The 19415-nt window shown below is 52.5% G+C and overlaps 1 protein-coding gene across 2 annotated transcripts in view; it reads right to left on the reverse strand.

Moving 5' to 3' along the window:
• Positions 1-19415, reverse strand: part of MROH1 (maestro heat like repeat family member 1) — a 2508022-nt gene that overhangs the window by 56671 nt on the left and 2431936 nt on the right. For both annotated transcript variants that reach the window (XM_085604508.1, XM_085604507.1), the window contains one exon: positions 8946-9011. In XM_085604508.1, coding sequence (XP_085460634.1) covers positions 8946-9011 — 66 coding nt within the window. The remainder of the gene's footprint in view (positions 1-8945; positions 9012-19415) is intronic.

Below are 19415 nucleotides of genomic sequence, written 5' to 3' on the forward strand. Positions count from 1 at the left end.
TGCCTTCAGTGCAAGCCAGATCGCCCGCAGCTCCAATAGCTTGATATGGAGCCGGGACTCCGCCGGAGACCAGAGGCCTCTGATCTCCGCCTCTCCCATGTGGCTCCCCATCCCAGGAGGGACGCATCCGTCACAACCACGTTCTCCAGTTGGGGTAGGGAGAGGGATCTGCCACTGACCCAATCACGGTCCGTGAGCCACCACTGCAACTGTCTTGCAGTGCCCTCCGAGATCAGGACGTGGTCGGACAGGTTGCCCTGATGTTGAGCCCACTGGAACTTCAGGTCCCACTGCAGAGCCTGCATCTGCCACCTGGCGTGATGTACCAGCAGGATGCAGGAGGCCATCAGACCCAGCAGCCGTAGGGCCATCCTGACCAAAACTCAGGATAAAGGCTGAAAGATCGGAATCAGAGCCTGAATATCCCGAACCCGCTGTTCGGGGCGATAGACCCGAAACTGCGCCGAGACCAGAACCGCTCCGATGAAGAGGAGCTGCTGGGAGAGACTCAGATGTGACTTCTGCACGTTGGTGGAGAACCCCAGCAAATGCAGGAGGTCGGCCGTAGTCTGGAGGTGGGAGATGACTCTTCGGGGCGAGCCAGCCTTCAACAACCAGTTGTCGAGATAGGGGAAGACTGGAACCCCTAATCTGCGCAGATGAGCTGCGACCACCGCCATCACTTTCGTGAACACCCGAGGGGCACTGGTGAGGCCGAAGGGGAGCACGGTAAACTGAAATTGCTCGTGGCCTACCGTGAACCGCAGGTAACGCCAGTGGGCCGGCAGGACAGAGATGTGGAAATAAGAGTCCTGCAAGTCCAACGCTACCATCCAGTCTCCAGGGTCTAGGGCAGCCAGAACCTGAGCTAAAGTCAGCATCTTGAACTTCTCCTTCCGGAGGAAGGCGTTGACGCTCCTGAGGTCCAAGTTAGGGCGTAGGCCCCCTTTGCCCTTCTTGGGAACCAGAAAGTAGTGGGAGTAACAACCCCTTCCTACTTCTGGGCCAGGAACGCGCTCGATGGCCCCTTTGGCCAAGAGGGCCGTAACTTCCTCCTGCAGAAGTTGCATGTGATCCCCCGACATGCGGTGGTACTGCGGTGGCATGGCTGGAGGGGTCGCCTCGAAGGGGAGGGAGTAGCCCCTTTGGACGATTTGCAGCACCCACCTATCCGAAGTGATGGTATGCCAGTGGAGCAGGTGATGGCGAACTCTGCCTCCCACTGGTGTGGAATGGGCCTGAAAGCTCAGACTAGGAAGGCTTTGAGGCAGATGCTACGGGAGCAGATGTGGACTGACCGGCTCTCTGTCCCCCTGCAGCGCCATGGCGGAATCCACGTCTGTGACCGCGTTGAGGCTGGTTCTACGGCCTGTGGCAGGACGAACGTGCGGGGGCGCCCCTTCCTTGGCCACGAAAGGGGCGAAAAGCAGAAGTTTGCTGGTCCTTAAAGCGCTCCAGCACGCTATCCACTTTGTCACCAAAAAGGTGACGGCCATCAAAGGGCATGTCCATGAGGGTGCTCTGGACATCCCCTGAAAAGTTCGTGGACCTCAGCCAGGTGTGACGACGAATCGCCACCGTCGTTGCAATCGCTCTACCCAGTTATGTTATGTTATCTGGTGTTTTATTGAGCGCTCAGCTACTCAAGCAGAGTGTCCTGGCGCTATCAGACCCATAACCGCAGAGCTCGGCAAGATAGACAAGACTTATTGGCCGAACAGCCACGTTTTGAACTTCTTTCTGAATGACAGTAAGCACTCGCTCTTGCTTAAGGACAGTGGGAGGGCATTCCAGGCCCGGGGTGCAAGATATTTAAAAGACCGCCCACCGATCCGAGCACGCCTAATTGCCGGGACCGTGGTCAAAGACAATGATGCCGAACGCAGGGCTCTGGAAGGCAGATGAAAGCCAATTCTCTTCCTCAAATAGAGGGCACCAGTGCCATGAAGGGCCTTAAACGCCATAGTGAGAGCCTTGAATTCAATGCGTTTCTGAATTGGCAACCAATGAAGAGACTCCAGTAGTCCCGTAGCATGGGAACGATGGCCGAGGCCAAAGATAGCCCGAGCGGCCGAGTTCTGCACCACCTGTAGGCGTGAGAGAAGGAACTTCGGAAGACCCAGATAAAGGATGTTGGCATAATCCAACCTTGATCCTATCATGGCCTGCACCATGATTTTACTATGGGCAATAGATAGGAAAGGAAGGAATTTCCTTAACATTTTCAATAAACCAAAGCACTGACCAACCAGGCTCATAATCTGTGGTTTAAGAGTAAGACAATTGTCCATCTTAACACCGAGATTCCTAGCCACCGAGGCCACTGTGGAGGGAGGAAACATGTCCGCCGGCCACCAGGACTTCCAACAGGGGTTCGGAGGACAACCGAAGAAGAGAACCTCGGATTTATCAGAGTTACATTTCAACTGGTTACATTGAAACCAGGCAAAAACCGCACCCAGACAGCTTTTAATGCGGTCACCGTTAAAGTCCATATTTTTTGCACAAGTGAAAAGAAGCTGAGTATCATCAGCGTATGAGACAATCTGGGCGCCAAAAGACTCAACCAGTGCCGCCAAAGGGGACATATATATGTTAAAAAGAGTGGGGCTTAATATCGACCCTTGTGGTACTCCCACCTCCAGGGGCGGCACTGCCGCCGAGTACGGAGGAGCCCAGACTGTCTGTTGCCGATTGGCAAGAAAGGACTTAAAGCATCTGAACACCGTTCCCCCCACGCCAATATCCGCGAGTCTGGCCAATAGGCGATCGTGTGGAACGGTGTCAAACGCCGCCGAAAGATCAAGCAACACCAGCAGTGCCTTCCCACCGGTGTCCTGGACCTCCTTGATGGCCTCCACCACCTCCAACAGTGCCGTTTCTGTGCTCATATTTGCGCGGAAACCGGATTGGGTATAGTGCAAGACACTGTGTGACTCAACAAAATGTGAGAGAACGGACTGTACATGCTTTTCTGCCACCTTAGCCAGGGCCGGGAGCAAAGAGATAGGCCGGTAATTAGCATGGATGGCAGGGTCCAGAGAGGGCTTCTTCAGAAGAGGAAGGACCATTGCCATTTTCCAGGCAAGCGGCACCATCCCTGTCTCCAGTGAGCGGTTTAAGATTGGATTAACCATAGGGTTAATAATATGAGCCACTTTGGCAAGAAACTTAGCGGGGCAGGGGTCCAGCGGAGAGCCTGATCTCATTTCAGAAAGAAATTCCAGTGAGACTTGAGGCTCAATAGGTGGAAAACTCGTCAGACTGGGCTGTCCCGAGTCAGACACAACAGCAAGGGGTTCAGAATAAGACACTCCCCCAAGCCCAACAGATGGAAAAGTTGCCTGGGGGCTTTTGATCTTATTGGCAAAAAAACTTGCCAGTCGCGAAACCCAGGGTTCCGAGAAGGAGCACTTCTGCGTGACGGAGGCAGGAGATGTGAATTCCTTCACAATCATAAAGATTTCTTTGCTGGTGTTGGTGGCCTCCTCAATCCTTTGAGCAAAGTAGGCTTTCTTGGCCAGATATATTTCCTTGTGATAGGCCTTGGTGCAATACCTATAGGCCTCCCTCAATGGTTCCAGATAGTTTGCACGCCATGCTCTTTCGGCCTTCTTACAGAGCCTTCGACTGGTATTGAGTGCAGGCGTGAACCAAGGGGCAGCCGCTCGCGTAGATTTCTTATAAGTCCAAATCTCCCAAACACTGCATGAACCAAGTTTGAAAGCGGACTAGGTCCACCTCTAAGTCACCCGTCGACAAGCAAGGGTGAGTTAGCAGATATTGATCAATCATTTCCGGTGTTACACGATGGAGTGCACGCGACATCCGGGGTTGACCCCCATTGCCTCTCATAGTCACAGTGGTTTTAAGCTGGATATTAAAGGTCACCAGCAGGTGGTCAGACCATAACACGGGGAAGGGGGGCGCCACTGTAATAGGCGAAGTAGAGAAGATCTGATCCAATATATGCCCTTTATTGTGAGTACTGGTGTCAAGTCCACATCGGATGGAATACCGTGCTGCATCACGCCCCTCAGCAAGAGCCTGGCCAAGCCATGTCCTGGCCTCCTCTGGACACTGGGGCAGCACGTCCACCACCGTATCCCACAAAGAGTGGGTTCAATGGTCCAAAAGGCACGCAGTATTAATGGACCGCAATCCCAGACTGAGGGAGGAAAACAGTTTCTTGCCAAACTGCTCCAACCTTTTGGATTCCCGATCCAGAGGTGCGGACGGGAAGGCGGTTTGGGATGTGGAGGCCTGGATAACCAGACTCTCAGGGGTGGGGTGTACAGACAGAAAGCTGGGGTCGCCCGGAGCTGGGCGGTGGCGCCGGGCCACATTCCGATCCACAGGAGAGACTGCAGAGGGCTTGGACCAAGTGCCCATCAGAACGTCGGTGAGGGCCTCATTAAACTGCAGCAGAGGCTCCGAAGAGCTTACTGGCGGTTGAAGCACCTCAGTGAGGAGGTTAGTGCTCACGGCCACTGCAGGGAGCTCCAGGTGTAAGGCCTGGGCCGCCCTGTGCAGCACCACAGCATAAATTGCACCCTCCTCCGTAGCCACGGAAGGAGGAGAGATGAAACCAGTGTCAGGCTAAGTGTCTAGACCACTGGTATCCCCCAGCTCGCCTGTCCAGTCCTGACTTAACTGGCACTGCTGTGCCAGAGGGTCCTCAGACCCCTCCCAGTCCTCCCCTTCATCCGTCTCCTGGTGAACAAGCAGAAAGGACGGAGCCGGGTCATAGATGAAATGCTCACCCATCGACGCCAGAGACGGCGCCGAGCGGCAACGCCGGACCCGGACCGGGGATGAAACTAGGGACGGCACTGTCCGAGAACGGTGCCGGGAGTGTCACCATGGGGGTCGGTGCCAGCGGAGGAGTCGTGAGGTCAACTGGCGTCGACCGGGATCCAGGCCTAGATCCCACGGGGACCTGCGGCATTGGAACCGAAGTCGATGATGGCGACGAAGCCGCCGGCTCGCTAGGACCCTCAGTCAGACCTGCGGGGCCCGGAGGCACGCCGGCAGGCCTCGACGGCGGAAAGAGACTCCTCATGTAAGTCTCGAATCTCGCCCGGAGTTGCATGAGGTCCAGGGACCGGAGGGTGTGGGGCCTGATGCGACTCCTGCAGCTCCGGCGGAGCTGCGCGGGTGGTGCCACCCGAACCCTCGGTCGAGTCGCGCGACTGGCGAGGGAAGTCAGAAGAGCGATGTCGCTTCTTCGACTTCTTTTTACCATGCCTCGACTCACCTGAGTGTGAGGACTTGGATCCCGACGAGCGCTAATGACTGCGGCTCCGCGACCGTTCCCTAGACTTCCTCCTCGAGCGGCGCGGAGCCGACTGCCAGATCTCGAGGAGCTTGCAGGACCGCTCCCGCCTAGGCTTCGAGGTCAAGGACCGGCAGTCGGGGCACGACTTGTCATCGTGGTCAGCCCCAAGAAAGTAGAGAGACCGATGGTGGGGGTCGGTAACTGACATCAGTCGGTGACAGACGTCACACGGCTTGAACCCGGGCATCCCTACCGGCACCAGGAGTCGAAGTCGACTCGAAAAAGATAGACAAAAATGTCCAAAATGTAGTCAAAAAATGACTAAGGGTACGCTCTTCCCGGATCTGCGCACACTGGCGTGGAGAAACGAAGAACTGGCGTCAGCACGCGAGGGTGGCGTCTAAGTACTCCGACGACACCATCCCGGCGATCACGACGGACGCGGAGTCGCAGATGACGCCTACTGACGCGCAAGGGTACTGCTGACGAAAAATCTTTCTGGATCCAGCCTGGCGCCTGGGGATATTCTAAGGTAAGGAATCTAACTAACGTGTTTCTTTCAGATGTAAAATTTAAACATGGATGGGTGGACAAGATTCACACTAGATTATGGAATTCTGAGATGAGAGTACAAAAACAGAAAATGAAGGGACAGTGCGAACCTACTACGCCCGACCCAAGGTTTGCTATTGGTGACAGTCAGAGTGGCAGCCTTCGGTGTTCTGATATCTGGGTATCCGGATATATCATAGTGACCAAGACCTCTTGGACGGTAATCACACCAGAGCACTCACAGCACTATCTGCACAGATGAGCTTCTGGAAAACGTTGGCCATCTCAGTAACCGGTAGGGTCTCCTCAGTTAAGATGTTGGTGCTTCCCTGCCTTTTATATTATTTCGCAAATCTGCCAGTATATTTGACATCCTCTTTCTTTAAGCCTTTAGAACCTATGATACGGGGACTTATACGGAATACATCTCAGTGCAGAGTGGCTCTTACGAAGCTGTACCTCCCAACGGGGCAGGGAGGGCTTTCGGTGCCGAACCTGGAACACTATTTCCTTGCATCCTAGTTGCAGTGGGTGGCCCGGTGGGCAGAAGGTAGGCACCTACCGGACACTGGAAGGGGGGTACCCATGACAATACACACCGTCCTATTGGTCTTTCATCCCTGCCACAGGCATAATAAACCTCTTAAACAAGTACCACAAGTAACTTATAGATGCTACCGCAGGGCATTATTACTTACTAGACACGTGAAGCTGTATACGTCAGTGCTGCCTCTGATGGGGCTGCCCAGGGGTACATGTTATACCACCCCTACTGACTTGGTGGAATGGCATGCGGCGGGAATACACACACTTGGGGATTTATACAATGATGATGGACTGATACCTTTCAACGCTCTGGTGCAGGAGGAGGGTATCCATCCGGGACACTTTCTTCTACACACTTCCTGGATCAGGGTATTACGCGGCCAATGGGGTGATATTTCGCAGGAACCTCAAACAAACATGATAGTTCAATACATTCATGTAATGGGGAACGGTAGTCACTTAATTCATTGGTTTGCGGATGCCCTGAGGCAGTATACCGCAATAGAGATAGCCCCACTGTGGGAGAAATGGGAACAGGATCTGGATGGTTCATTCACGGAGGTAGAATGGAATTTTGTATTAGAGTCCCACACAAGTCCTGCGGAATGCGAGGTTCCAAATGATACAATATTAAATAGTGCATCGTGCATATCTCACTCCGGAGAAATTCAATCGTTATTTCCATAGACTAGACTCTCATTGTCCTCGGTGTGCTCTTTTGAATGCGGACATTGTACATATGCTCTGGTCCTGCCATAAGCTTCAACAATTTTGGGATGCAGTGATTGAGCACCTGGAGGGGTGCACTGATAGGCAACTTCCACGCTCCTGGGAGTCATGTTTATTGGGACTGTTTCCCCGGGGGAAAACACAAAGGGCCACAAATAGGTTTATTGATTTTGGCTATGCGGTGGCTGAAAGACTCATCACGAGGCGTTGGAAGGCAGGAGAGACTCCTGCCTTTTTGGCATGGGCCAGTTCAATGCTGAACTGGGCGGTAGCCAAGGGTACGTCCCTTAGGAGAGAGGATACTCTGGGTCTGCGGAAGTTTCTGCTTTCAGAACGTTGGGGCACAATTCGCACGACATTGCAGCTCAAAGTGCAACTAGACCTTGACAGCTTATCCATGCAGCAAGGTTAGGGCTGGACAAGGGATGAGCGCAGGATGGGACGGCTAATGCCATATTAGCTGCACTTCAGTGGGAGGGGATAAGATCTTGACCAGGGATAAATATTGTATATGACACTGTACATATGCGCACTGTATGTATATAGGGGATGCCTTCGTTTAATGATGCAACCTGTGGAAGTTTAAGTTGTTAGTTAACTATATATATATTTATCTACGAATGACACTCGAGATAATGCAATGACAGTGGGATAAAGAATGCAAAGAGCGGAGGATACTGTAGAGTTAATGCAACGGGGGAGGATGAAGGCGATTGTTTAGTCTCACTTTATATGATACAATCTATGTTTTTGGATAAGTTAATCTATGGACTGTGCTGCTTTACTTGACTAACATTGATTGCAGATTTGTTATACGTGTAATGTACATGGAAAAAAGTATAATGCGATATCACATATTGCTGTTATGGATAATAGAAAACAACAATAAAAATAACAAAAGAAAATGAAGGGACAGTGCGACATGGCCACACTGGTATATCATAGCTTTCAGCATTATGAGGCACTATTTGTGTTAAGTAGTGCCTGGGGACCATAACTTTGTGTTAAAAGGTTCCTGGGAACCTCGAATCAAATCAGTCTGCAGAGGAAACAGTATTTAGTACAATCATATTTTTTATGAAGTTCTCTGTAAATCTCATTATCGTAGAGCCAGATTCACAAAGGTAACTTACACTTTCGAGTAAGTTTACTACTTTTGGTATTCAAAAACTCAGAGTGTAAACTTACTGTGAAAGTACAATTACATGTCTCCACTCCAGAGTAAAGCAATTGGCTTACTCTTTGTGTGAGTGAGTGATGCCACTCCATAAACCCCTCACTAATCCCATTTCCTATAGGAGTAAGCTTGCTCCGTTTCCTTCCCACACGTGTCCCTCATACATTTGCTACTAAAACCTATACTTGCGTGTGCGGGGACACTGCAGTCTGGGTGCAAACTCCACACACATAAGTAAAGGATACATACTTCTTGCAGTACGCTTTGTAGTTCTATAAAATGAACTATGAAATGCTATTTGTGAATCAGCCATAGTTTCGTAGCTATCTCAATACCATTTGTTTTTATAATTTTAGTTCGGCTCCCTATTGAGACCGCGTGGCTGTTCAAAATGCTGGGAATGACAAATAACAAATTAGACCAACAGGAACTGATGCAGAGATGTAAAAATGTTAGTGGAATATTCACAAGATGAAGCTAGTCAATCACACAGAAAACACCACAACAGCACACTAAAAATTCAAATTGTAACGTAACTAGGCTGTAACTAACTTATTGAGACATGCAAAATATTCTTCCAACTGGCCCCTTATAGCTCAAATATATTAACAAGATTGTATATGTGTTGACATGTTCCTTTTTGAAGCATGTTCTTTTACTCACAAGAAAGTAGGTGGTCTAGATCCACTTGCTTACAGTGCTCCTGCTTCATGTGCAATACCAGAAAGCCTGTAGTAAATATAAACAGAATTATTACATATTTACAACATCAACATTATTAGCAGGGTGAAATGAAAGCAGAGATTGTCTCAGTTGATCACAATGCTTAGTATACTGGCACTAAAGAACAAGTTACTTACCTTCAGTAACACATTAGCTGGTAGAGACTATCTAGCAGACTCCTTACCTGATGTCAGTGCACTGGGGTGGTGCCTATATGGACACCGTGCACTTCACTTTTGGCCCTGAAGAACAAGTTACTTACCTTCGGTAACGATGTATCTGTAAGAAACATTAGTTAGTTAGATTCCTCACCTTAGAATATCCCCAGGCGTCAGACTGGATCCGGAAGATTTTTCGTCAGCAATACCCCTTGCGCGTCGCTAGGCGTCGTCCGCGGCTCCGCGTCCGTCGTCGGCGTCGTGCGCCGGAATGACGTCGTCGGAGTACTTAGACGCTGCCCTCGCGCGCTGACGTCAGTTCTTGTACATAGCTTTCCGCGCCAGAACGCAGAGCCATGCAAAGACCGACACTGGTGCCAAAAATAAAATCTAGGGGCCTGAAAAGGATAACCTTAACCCTAGATGTCAGTTCGCAGAACGGGGAGGATGGGTGGGTCGGTGAGGAATCTAACTAACTAATGTTTCTTACAGATACATCGTTACCGAAGGTAAGTAACTTGTTCATCTGAAAGAAACACGTTAGTTAGATTCCTCACCTTAGAATAGATACCCAAGCAATACCATCCCCGGTGGTGGGTCTGCGAACCAAGATCACACCAGAAAGTCCTGGAGGACAGAACGGCCAAAGAAGCCATCCCTCCGGACTTGGCTGTCAAGGCAATAATGCCTGGCAAACGTGTGTAGCGAAGCCCACGTAGCCGCCTGACAGATGTCCTGCAAAGGGACACCACGTCCCAAAGCAGTAGTAGCTGCTGTGGCCCGAGTAGAATCGGTCCTTTTTTGCCAAGGAATAACAAATTTTGATGCACAAAACGACCCACCAAGAGATGGTCCGTTTGTGCACAGCTTTCCCCTTCTTAGCACCCACGTATCCAACAAAAAGTTGGTCGTCCACCCGGAACTGCTTTGTGCGGTCCAGATAAAAGGAGAGCGCACGTTTTGGGTCCAGACGGTGGAGCCTCTCTTCCTCTTTGGAAGGATGCGGAGGCGGAAAGAAGGTGGGCAAGGTGACAGACTGCCCAAGATGAAAGGGGGTCACCACTTTCGGAAGAAAGGAGGGACGAGGCCGAAGGACAACCTTGTCCGGATGAACAGAGAGAAAAGGAGGCTTTGAAGATAAAGCCTGGAGCTCACTCACCCGTCTAGCCGAGGTGATGGCTACCAGAAAAGCAGTCTTAAGCGTCAGCAGACGAAGAGGACAATTATGAAGAGGCTCAAAGGGAGCGCACATTAGAAATGTGAGAACAAGATTCAAGTCCCACTGAGGCATTACAAAAGGGACAGGAGGGAACGTGTGAGTAATGCCTTTTAGAAAGCGTGTAACTACAGGGGACTTGAAAAGAGAAGGCTGATCAGGAAGCCACAAACAGGCAGAGATGGCAGCAAGATAACCTTTCAAGGTGCCCAGGGCAGAGCCCTGCCGGGCCAAAGAAAGAAGAAAGAGCAGAACCTCAGAAAGAGGGGCGGAAAGGGGATCCACAGCCTTTGCTGTGCACCATGCCACAAATTTGTTCCACCGGCAGGCGTATACCGTCTTTGTGAAGGGACGCCTGGCTGCCAGAATGATATCACAGACTTCAGGAGGCAAGTCAAATGGCATCAACTGCCGCCGCTCAATCTCCACGCATGGAGGTGGAGGCTGGATAGGTTCGGGTGGAGGACCGTCCCCTGCTGCTGCGACAGAAGATCCTCCCGAAGGGGCAGACGTATCGGAGGATCGGTCAACATACTGAGTAGCTCGGGATACCAGTACCTTCGTGCCCAATCCGGAGCCACCAAGATGACTTGGGCCCGGTCGTGCCTGATCTTCTTCAGCACTCTGGGCAGAAGTGGTATAGGCGGAAAGGCGTACAACAGACCGCAACTCCACTCGTGACGAAAAGCGTCGACGAGCGAGTGCCGCCTTGGAAAGTCCAACGCGCAGAACTGCTGACATTGCGCGTTCTCTTCTGTGGCGAATAGATCTAACCAAGGCTCTCCCCACTGCTGAAAGAGACCTTGCGCCACTTCGGAGTTCAGACGCCATTCGTGATCCATCATGCACCGGCGGCTGAGTTCGTCTGCTCTGGCGTTCAGAGAGCCCGCCAGATGTTGAACCACTAGGGTGACGCCCTGGTGTTCCAGCCATGTCCAGAGGCGCAGAGCCTCCTGACAAAGGGTCCACGACCCCACCCCGCCCTGTTTGTTGCAATACCACATGGCGGTGGTGTTGTCCGTGAACACCTGCACGACACTTCCCCTGACAGAGGGAAGGAAGGCTTTCAGTGCAAGTCGGATCGCTCTCAACTCCAACAGGTTGATGTGGAGGCGAGACTCCGCCGGAGACCAGAGGCCTCTGATCTCCGCCTCTCCCATATGGCCACCCCATCCCAGGAGGGACGCATCCGTCACTACGACATGCTCCGGTTGGGGAAGGGAGAGGCTCTTGCCCTCGATCCAATCGCGGTCCGTGAGCCACCACTGCAACTGCTGTGCAGTGCCCTCCGAGATCAAGACATGGTCGGACAGGTTGCCGTGATGCTGGGCCCACTGAAACTTCAGGTCCCACTGCAGAGCCCGCATGCGCCGCCTGGCGTGATGCACTAGTAGGATGCAGGAGGCCATCAGCCCCAGAAGCCGCAACACTAGCCTGACCGAAACCCAGGATAGAGGCCGAAAGATGGGAATCAGGGCCTGAATATCCCGGACCCGCTGTTCCGGTGGATAGACCCGGAACTGCGCCGAATCGAGAACCGCTCCGATGAAGAGGAGCTTCTGAGAGGGACTCAGGTGTGACTTCGGCACGTTGATGGAAAATCCCAGCAAATGCAGGAGATCCGCCGTAGTCTGGAGGTGGGAGACGACTGCCTGGGGCGAGCCCGCTTTCAACAACCAGTCGTCGAGATAGGGGAAGACTGGAACCCCTGATCTGCGCAGATGAGCTGCGACCACCGCCATCACTTTCGTGAACACCCGAGGGGCACTACTGAGGCCGAAGGGGAGCACGGTAAACTGAAAGTGCTCTTGACCCACCGTGAACCGCAGGTAACGCCGGTGGGCCGGCAGGACGGGGATGTGGAAATATGCGTCCTGCAAGTCCAACGCTACCATCCAGTCTCCCGGGTCTAGGGCAGCTAGAACCTGAGCCAAAGTTAACATCTTGAACCTTTCCTTCCGGAGGAAGGCATTGACGTTCCGGAGGTCCAAGATAGGGCGTAGGCCCCCTTTGCCCTTCTTGGGAACCAGAAAGTAGTGGGAATAACAACCACGACCTACTTCTGGGCTCGGAACGCGCTCGACGGCCCCCTTGGCCAAGAGGGCCGAAACTTCCTCGTGGAGAAGATTCAAATGATCCCCCGAGATACGGTGGTGCTGCGGTAGCATGGCTGGAGGGGTCGTCTCGAAGGGGAGGGAGTAGCCCCTTCGGACGATTTGCAGCACCCACCTGTCCGATGTGATGGACCGCCAGTGGAGCAGGTGATGGCGAACTCTGCCGCCCACTGGCGAGGAATGGGCCTGAAAGCTCGGACTAGGAAGGCTTTGAGGCAGATGCTGCCGGGGTGGATGTGGGCTGACCGTGTCGTCCTCCAGAACCGCCTCGGCGGAAACCACGTCCGCGCGCAGGTTGGTTCTGCGGCTGGTGGCTAGGCGTACGTGAGGAGGCACCCCTTCCTTGGCCACGAAAGGGGCGAAAGGCGGAAGTTTGCGACTGCGGGGCCGAGAGGCCCAAGGACTTGGCCGTAGCCCGGGAGTCCTTAAAGCGATTCAGCGCACTGTCCGCTTTCTCGCCAAAAAGGCGAGTGCCATCAAAGGGCATGTCCATGAGGGTGCTCTGGACATAACCCGAAAAGGACGTGGACCGCAGCCAGGCGTGACGTCGAAGCGCCACCGTGGTAGAAATTGCCCTACCCAGCGAGTCCGTAGTGTCAAGCCCACATCGGATAGCATGTCGTGCCGCATCCCTCCCATCGGCCAAAGCCTGGGTAAGTCGTGTCTGGACCTCCTCCGGACACAGGGGCAGCACGTCCTCCACCGTATCCCACAGAGAGTAGGAATAACGGTCCAAGAGACAGGCGGTGTTCAAGGACCGCAGGCCCAAACTAAGGGAGGAGAACAGCTTTTTGCCAAACTGTTCCAGTCTCTTGGAATCTCGGTCCGGTGCGGCGGTCGGGAAGGAGGTAGAGGCCTGGATAACCAGGCTCTCGGGGGTAGGGTGTTGGGACAGAAAACTGGGGTCGCCCGGAGCAGGGCGGTGGCGCCTGGCGACGTTCCTGTCCACAGGAGGGACTGTGGAGGGCTTGGACCAGGTGCCCTGCAGAACGTCAATGAGGGCCTCATTGAATTGCAGCAGAGGCTCAGTGGAGCTTGCTGCAGACTGAAGCACCTCAGTGATAACGTTAGTCCTCACAGCCACGGCAGGGAGCTCGAGCCCAAGGGCTGCGGCCGCCTTGCGCAGCACCAGAGAAAGCAGCACCCTCCTCCGAAGCCACAGTCGGAGGAGAGATGAATCCAGTGTCTGGAGAGGTATCCAGACCACTGGCCTCCCCCAGTTCATCTGCCCAGTCCTGTGACAGCTGAGCCTGAGCGGCCATAGGATCCTCGGATCCCTCCCATTCGCCCCCGTCATCCGATTCCTGGTATGCAGGAGGAAGGATCGGAGCCGGGCGATAGACATAATGTGTCTCCAGCGGCGCCGAACGCGGCGTCCATCGACGCCGTAACGGCGCCGGGCCCGGAGCGGGGCTGAACTGGGGCTCGACGCCGAGCGGAGCCGGCGTCGGAGGTGGTACCGGTGTCGACGCCGGCGGAGGAGGCGTGACGAGGTCGACCGGCGTCGGCGGGGACTCGGGAACAGGTCCCTCGGGCACTTGCGGCCTCGAGGCCGGAGCAGTCGACGGCGCCGGGGCCGGAGGCAGGCAAGGTTGCCTAGTCGGGTCCGCGGGGCCGGCGGAGCCAGGTTCCTCATGGCCGAGAGGAAGGCACTGACTTCCACCGGCGTCGCGTCAGTCCCAGGGACCGGCGGGTATGGGGACTTGCGTGGCGCCTGCGGCTCTGCTGGAGCCGCGGGGGTGGAACCACCCTGACCCTCGGCCGAGTCGTGCGACCGGCGAGGGGAGTCCGAAGAGCGGTGTCGCCTCTTGGACTTCTTGGAGTGCTTCGACTTACCCGAAGACTTGGAGCCAGACGATCGATGGTGACGTCGGCTGCGGCTCCGCGACCGATCCTTGGACCTCCTCCTGGACCGGGATCGAGAGGGGCGCCGAGCCGAGTGGCGAAGCTCGAGAAGCTTACGGGACCGCTCCCGTCTAGCCTTCGAGGTCAGGGCCTTGCAGTCTGAACACGACTCCACGTCGTGGTCGAGGCCCAAGCAGTAAAGGCACCGGCGGTGATGGTCCGTAACCGACATCAAGCGGTTGCAGTCAGCACAGGCTTTAAAACCAGGCATCCTACCGGCACCGGAGTCGAGACAAGATCAAAAAGGATCAAAAAAGTTAGTCAAAAAAGACTAAAAGGAGTAGCTCTCCCGGATCTGCGCTTACTGGCGCGGAAAAAAGAACTGACGTCAGCGCGCGAGGGCGGCGTCTAAGTACTCCGACGACGTCATTCCGGCGCACGACGCCGACGACGGACGCAGAGCCGCAGACGACGCCTAGTGACGCGCAAGGGGTATTGCTGACGAAAAATCATCCGGATCCAGTCTGACGCCTGGGGATATTCTAAGGTGAGGAATCTAACTAACGTGTTTCTTTCAGATGACACCACACAGAGACTAACGACCCAACCTACTGGTGTGCAGGGGAATTGCTCATGAAAAGTTTCCGGATCCAGCATGACCCATGGGAAATTCAAAGGTAAGAAATCTGCAGCTAGAAGTCTCTATCAGATTAAGCTGCAATATATGTTTATTGGGAGATTTAAGTGGGTGAGGAGATAACAGGGACTGCTGCCAGTAGATCTACTGCCCTTATGTTGCTGGGCATTAGTAACTTTTAACTGCCATTCCCTATATTATGTGGCCTTGCCTTCAAATCAGGCCCATCACGGTTCTGTGGGCAGGTCATATTTGTTGACACTTTATGCAGAAGGTGTTAACTGCTGTTTCCGACTTTGGCAGAGGGCAATACGGACTTTGGGAGGTGTGATCTTAGCAGGAGAGCTTGTTGTGCACCATAAGTGTAGCAGAAGGCCACATCACAGCTGTATCCCGAATTGAACAGGAGGTGGATAGTGAAATTTACTGTTACTAAGCACTAGACTGAGGATACCTGTACTACAACATGTTGAATATTCTGCAATTCATCTCTACAACAAGACCCAAGAGAGGGTTTGCTAGACCCTCTGGCACGAAAGACTTAATCAATGTACCAATATGAGACAGAAATTCCGATGGACTACAACCCACAGAGCTAGTTAGTGGATCCTAAAACCCCTTTCATCATGAATATAAACACTGATTAACACTAGGAAGCTGGGAATATAGTTTCAAGATTTGCTAAAATGATTATCTTATTGTAGTAGACACAATATTGTGGATACTCTAGCTAACTGTAAATTCTTCACTATTTGAATATTCCCCAGGGATCAGACTAATATTCAGAATCTCTTTAGCAGCATTCCTGCTTGCTGGTAGGTAGCAACGTGCAGCTCTACAATGATGTCGTTTAGTTCCAGACGGGCTGCGCAAAGCTGCTCCTAAGTGCCACCCATGCTTACCAGCAGCATTTGTTTTCTAGGCTGTCAGTGCTCCCATATGCAGAGCTCTTTTACAGATTGGCTGTGACCACTGTGCAGATCTCTAGACTTGTGGGCCTTTTTAGATGGAGAAAGAGGCCAGTTTACAGAACACGGAGAATGGGAAAGTTTTTTGATGAATCTGTGGTTAGATGAGAGTACCAACCAGAAAGAGTTGCTGAAAGTAACGTGTTCTTCTGATGGATACTTCTAACCACAGATTCCTCACCTTTTGAGTAGATACCAAAGCAGTACCCTGCAGGTGGTAAGTCTGAAGTGTCTCAAACTAAAAAGTCCTGCATGCCTGTGTGGGCACACTGTCACTCTCAAAAAACTTCGCTGTCCAGGCAGTATTGTTTTGTGAATGTATGGTACTACGCCCACAAAGCAGCCTTACAAATATCTAGAACAAGCACTTCATGTGCTAACATAGTGATAGCAGGCTTGGCTTTGGTGGAATGAGCCTAAAAGTCTTCCAGGGCAGCTTTTTGGCAATTATATACCAGATTTTAATACAGAGCAAATTCCAACAAGCAATGGTTCTCTTCTGCACTACCTTGTCCTTTTTCGCTCAAGTGAATCCAATAAACACTTGATCGCCCCCGATGGGTTTTGGTACAATCGATGCAAAAGCTAAAAGCTCTTTTAGGATCCAACTGATAGACCCTTTCCTCCTCCTTTGAGGGAGGATGCGAAGAATGCTGGGAGAGTAATGTTTTGCTCAATGTGAGAAGGAGTCACAGCTTTTGGAAAAAAGGAGGCCTGGATCCTCAGGACCAACTTCTTGTAAGAAAGGTCTGTACGATTGGTTCAAAGCAGGAACCTGCAGCTCATCACATGTCATGAGGATGTTATGACGATGAGGAAAACTGTCATGAGGATGAGAAGCTGTAATGGACAGTTGTGTAGAGGTTCAAAGGGAGTGCAAATGAGAAATGCAAGGACTACATTCAGTTGTCACTAATCAAAGAAGTAGGCGGAAACATTAAGTTGCAAACATTTTATAAAAACTCATCACAACAGGTGATTTAAATAAAGAGGGCTGATCTGAAAGAGAGCCGTCAAGGTAATTCCAGTGTGCAAAAGTTCTGATATTGCATGTACTTGGAGGTGCAGAAAAGATCGAGCCAAGGTTCTCCTCATTCTCTGAAGATACCTTATGCCACTTCCGGGTGCAACTGTCAATTGTTATTGGCTAGGCCTTCTCTGGCGTTTAGAGTTTGCACCAGGTGGTGTATCACCAGGAAAATCCCCTGGTGTTCTAGCTACATGCAGTAGTCTAGTGCCTCCTTACACGGGGTCCAGGACGTCACCTGCCCCTTCTTGTTGCAGTAGTACATGGCGGTAGTTTTGCCCGTGAGCACCTGCAATAGACTCCCTTTGATGGATGGGAGGAAAGCTTTCAATGTCAAGTGGAAGGTCTGCAACTCCACATTGTTGATGGAGCCGGGCCTACACCAGAGACCAGATGCCTCTGATCTCCACCTCTCCCAAATGGCCTCCCCAATCCAGAATAAGTGCATTGGTCACCACAGCTAGCTGTGGGTGGTGTAAGGGGAGGGGTCTGCTGCTGATCCAACCGTGAACCAGCAGCCACCGCTGAATGTAGCCTGCAGTCTCCTCCAAAATCTGGGTGCAATTTGACAGAATCCCTGACACTGTCTCCACTGGGTCTTCAAACCCCACTGCAGGCCCCTGCATATTGCCACCTGCCATGTTTCACCTGTAGGAGGCAATAAGTTAAAGCAGCTTCAGAATCATCCTCACAGAGATTCAGGACAGAGGCTGAAACAGCAGGATCATAGCCCGAATGTCCAGGACTCCCCACTCAGGTTGGCAATGGTGGGGGGCTGGGGAGGGGGTGGGGGGGGGGGGAAAGGAGTGGTAGGAGGCATGAAGAACAAGTTACTTACCTTCGGTAACGATGTATCTGTAAGAAACATTAGTTAGTTAGATTCCTCACCTTAGAATATCCCCAGGCGTCAGGCTGGATCCGGAAAGATTTTTCATCAGCAATACCCATTGCACGTCGCTAGGCGTTGTCTGCGGCTCCGCGTCCGTCGTTGGGCGCCGGAATGACGTCGGAGTACTTAGACGCCGCCCTCGCGCGCTGACGTCAGTTGTTGTATACAGCTTTCCGTGCCAGGAACGCAGAGCCATGCAAGAGACCGACACTGGTGCCAAAAAGTCCAGGGCCCTGAAAAGGATAACCTTAACCCTAGAGGTCGGTTTGCAGCAACGGGGAGGATGGGTGGGGCGGTGAGGAACCTAACTAACTAATGTTTCTTACAGATACATCGTTACTGAAGGTAAGTAACTTGTTCATCTGAAAGAAACAGTTAGATTCCTCACCTTAGAATAGATACCCCTGCAATACCAACCCCGGTGGTGGGTCTGTGAACCAAGATCACACCAGAAGTCCTGGAGAACAGAACAGCCAAAGAAGCTGTCTCTCCGGACTTAGCTGTCCAGGCAATAATGCTTGGCAAACATGTGCAGCGAGGCACACGTTGCTGCCTGACAGATGTCCTGCAAGGGGACTCCTCGGCCCAGGGCAGTAGTCCTTGCTGTGGCCCAGGTGGAATGGGCTCTCAGCCCTACAGAAGGGTCCTTTTTAGCCAAGGAGTAACAAGCTTTTATACACAATACGACCCACCACGAGATGGTTCGCTTATGTACTGCCCGCCCCTTCTTAGCACCCGCATAGCCAACAAAGAGCTGGTCGTCCACCCGGAACTGTTTGGTGCGGTCCAAATAAAAGGACAGCGCCCGTTTTGGGACCAGACAGTGGAGCTCCTCTTCCTCTTTCGAAGGATGCCGAGGCGGAAAGAAGGTGGGCAACGTGACAGACTGCCCGATGTGAAAGGCAGTCACCACTTTCGGAAGAAAGGAAGGACAAGTCCAGAGGACAACCTTGTCCGGATGGACAGAAAGAAAAGGAGGCTTAGAAGATAGAGCCTGGAGCTCTCTCACCCGTCTAGCCGAGGTGATGGCTACTAGGAAAGCAGTCTTAAGAGTCAGAAGACGAAGGGGACAATTATGAAGGGGATCAAAGGGAGCGCACATCAGATATGTCAAGACAAGGTTCAAATCCCACTGAGGAAACATGTGAGTAATGCCTTTGAAGAAACAAGAAACAACAGGGGATTTGAAAAGAGAAGGCTGATCAGGAAGCCGTAAGAAAGCAGAGATAGCAGAAAGATAACCTTTTAGGGTGCCCAGAGCAGAGCCCTGCTGGGCCATGGAAAGAAGAAAGAGGAGAACCTCAGAAAGAGGGGCGGAAAGGGGATCCACAGCCTTTGCTGTGCACCATGCCACAAATTTGTTCCACCTGCAGGCGTATACCGTTTTTGTGTAGGGACGCCTGGCTGCCAGAATCACATCGCAGACTTCAGGAGGCAAGTCAAATGGCATCAACTGTCGCCGCTCAATCTCCACGCATGGAGGTGGAGACTGGACAGGTTCGGGTGGAGGACCGTCCCCTGCTGCTGTGACAGAAGGTCCTCCTTAAGAGGCAGTC

This window comes from Triturus cristatus, chromosome 5_1 (genome assembly GCF_964204655.1).
Source record: "Triturus cristatus chromosome 5_1, aTriCri1.1, whole genome shotgun sequence".
Taxonomy (NCBI): Eukaryota; Metazoa; Chordata; class Amphibia; order Caudata; family Salamandridae; genus Triturus; species Triturus cristatus.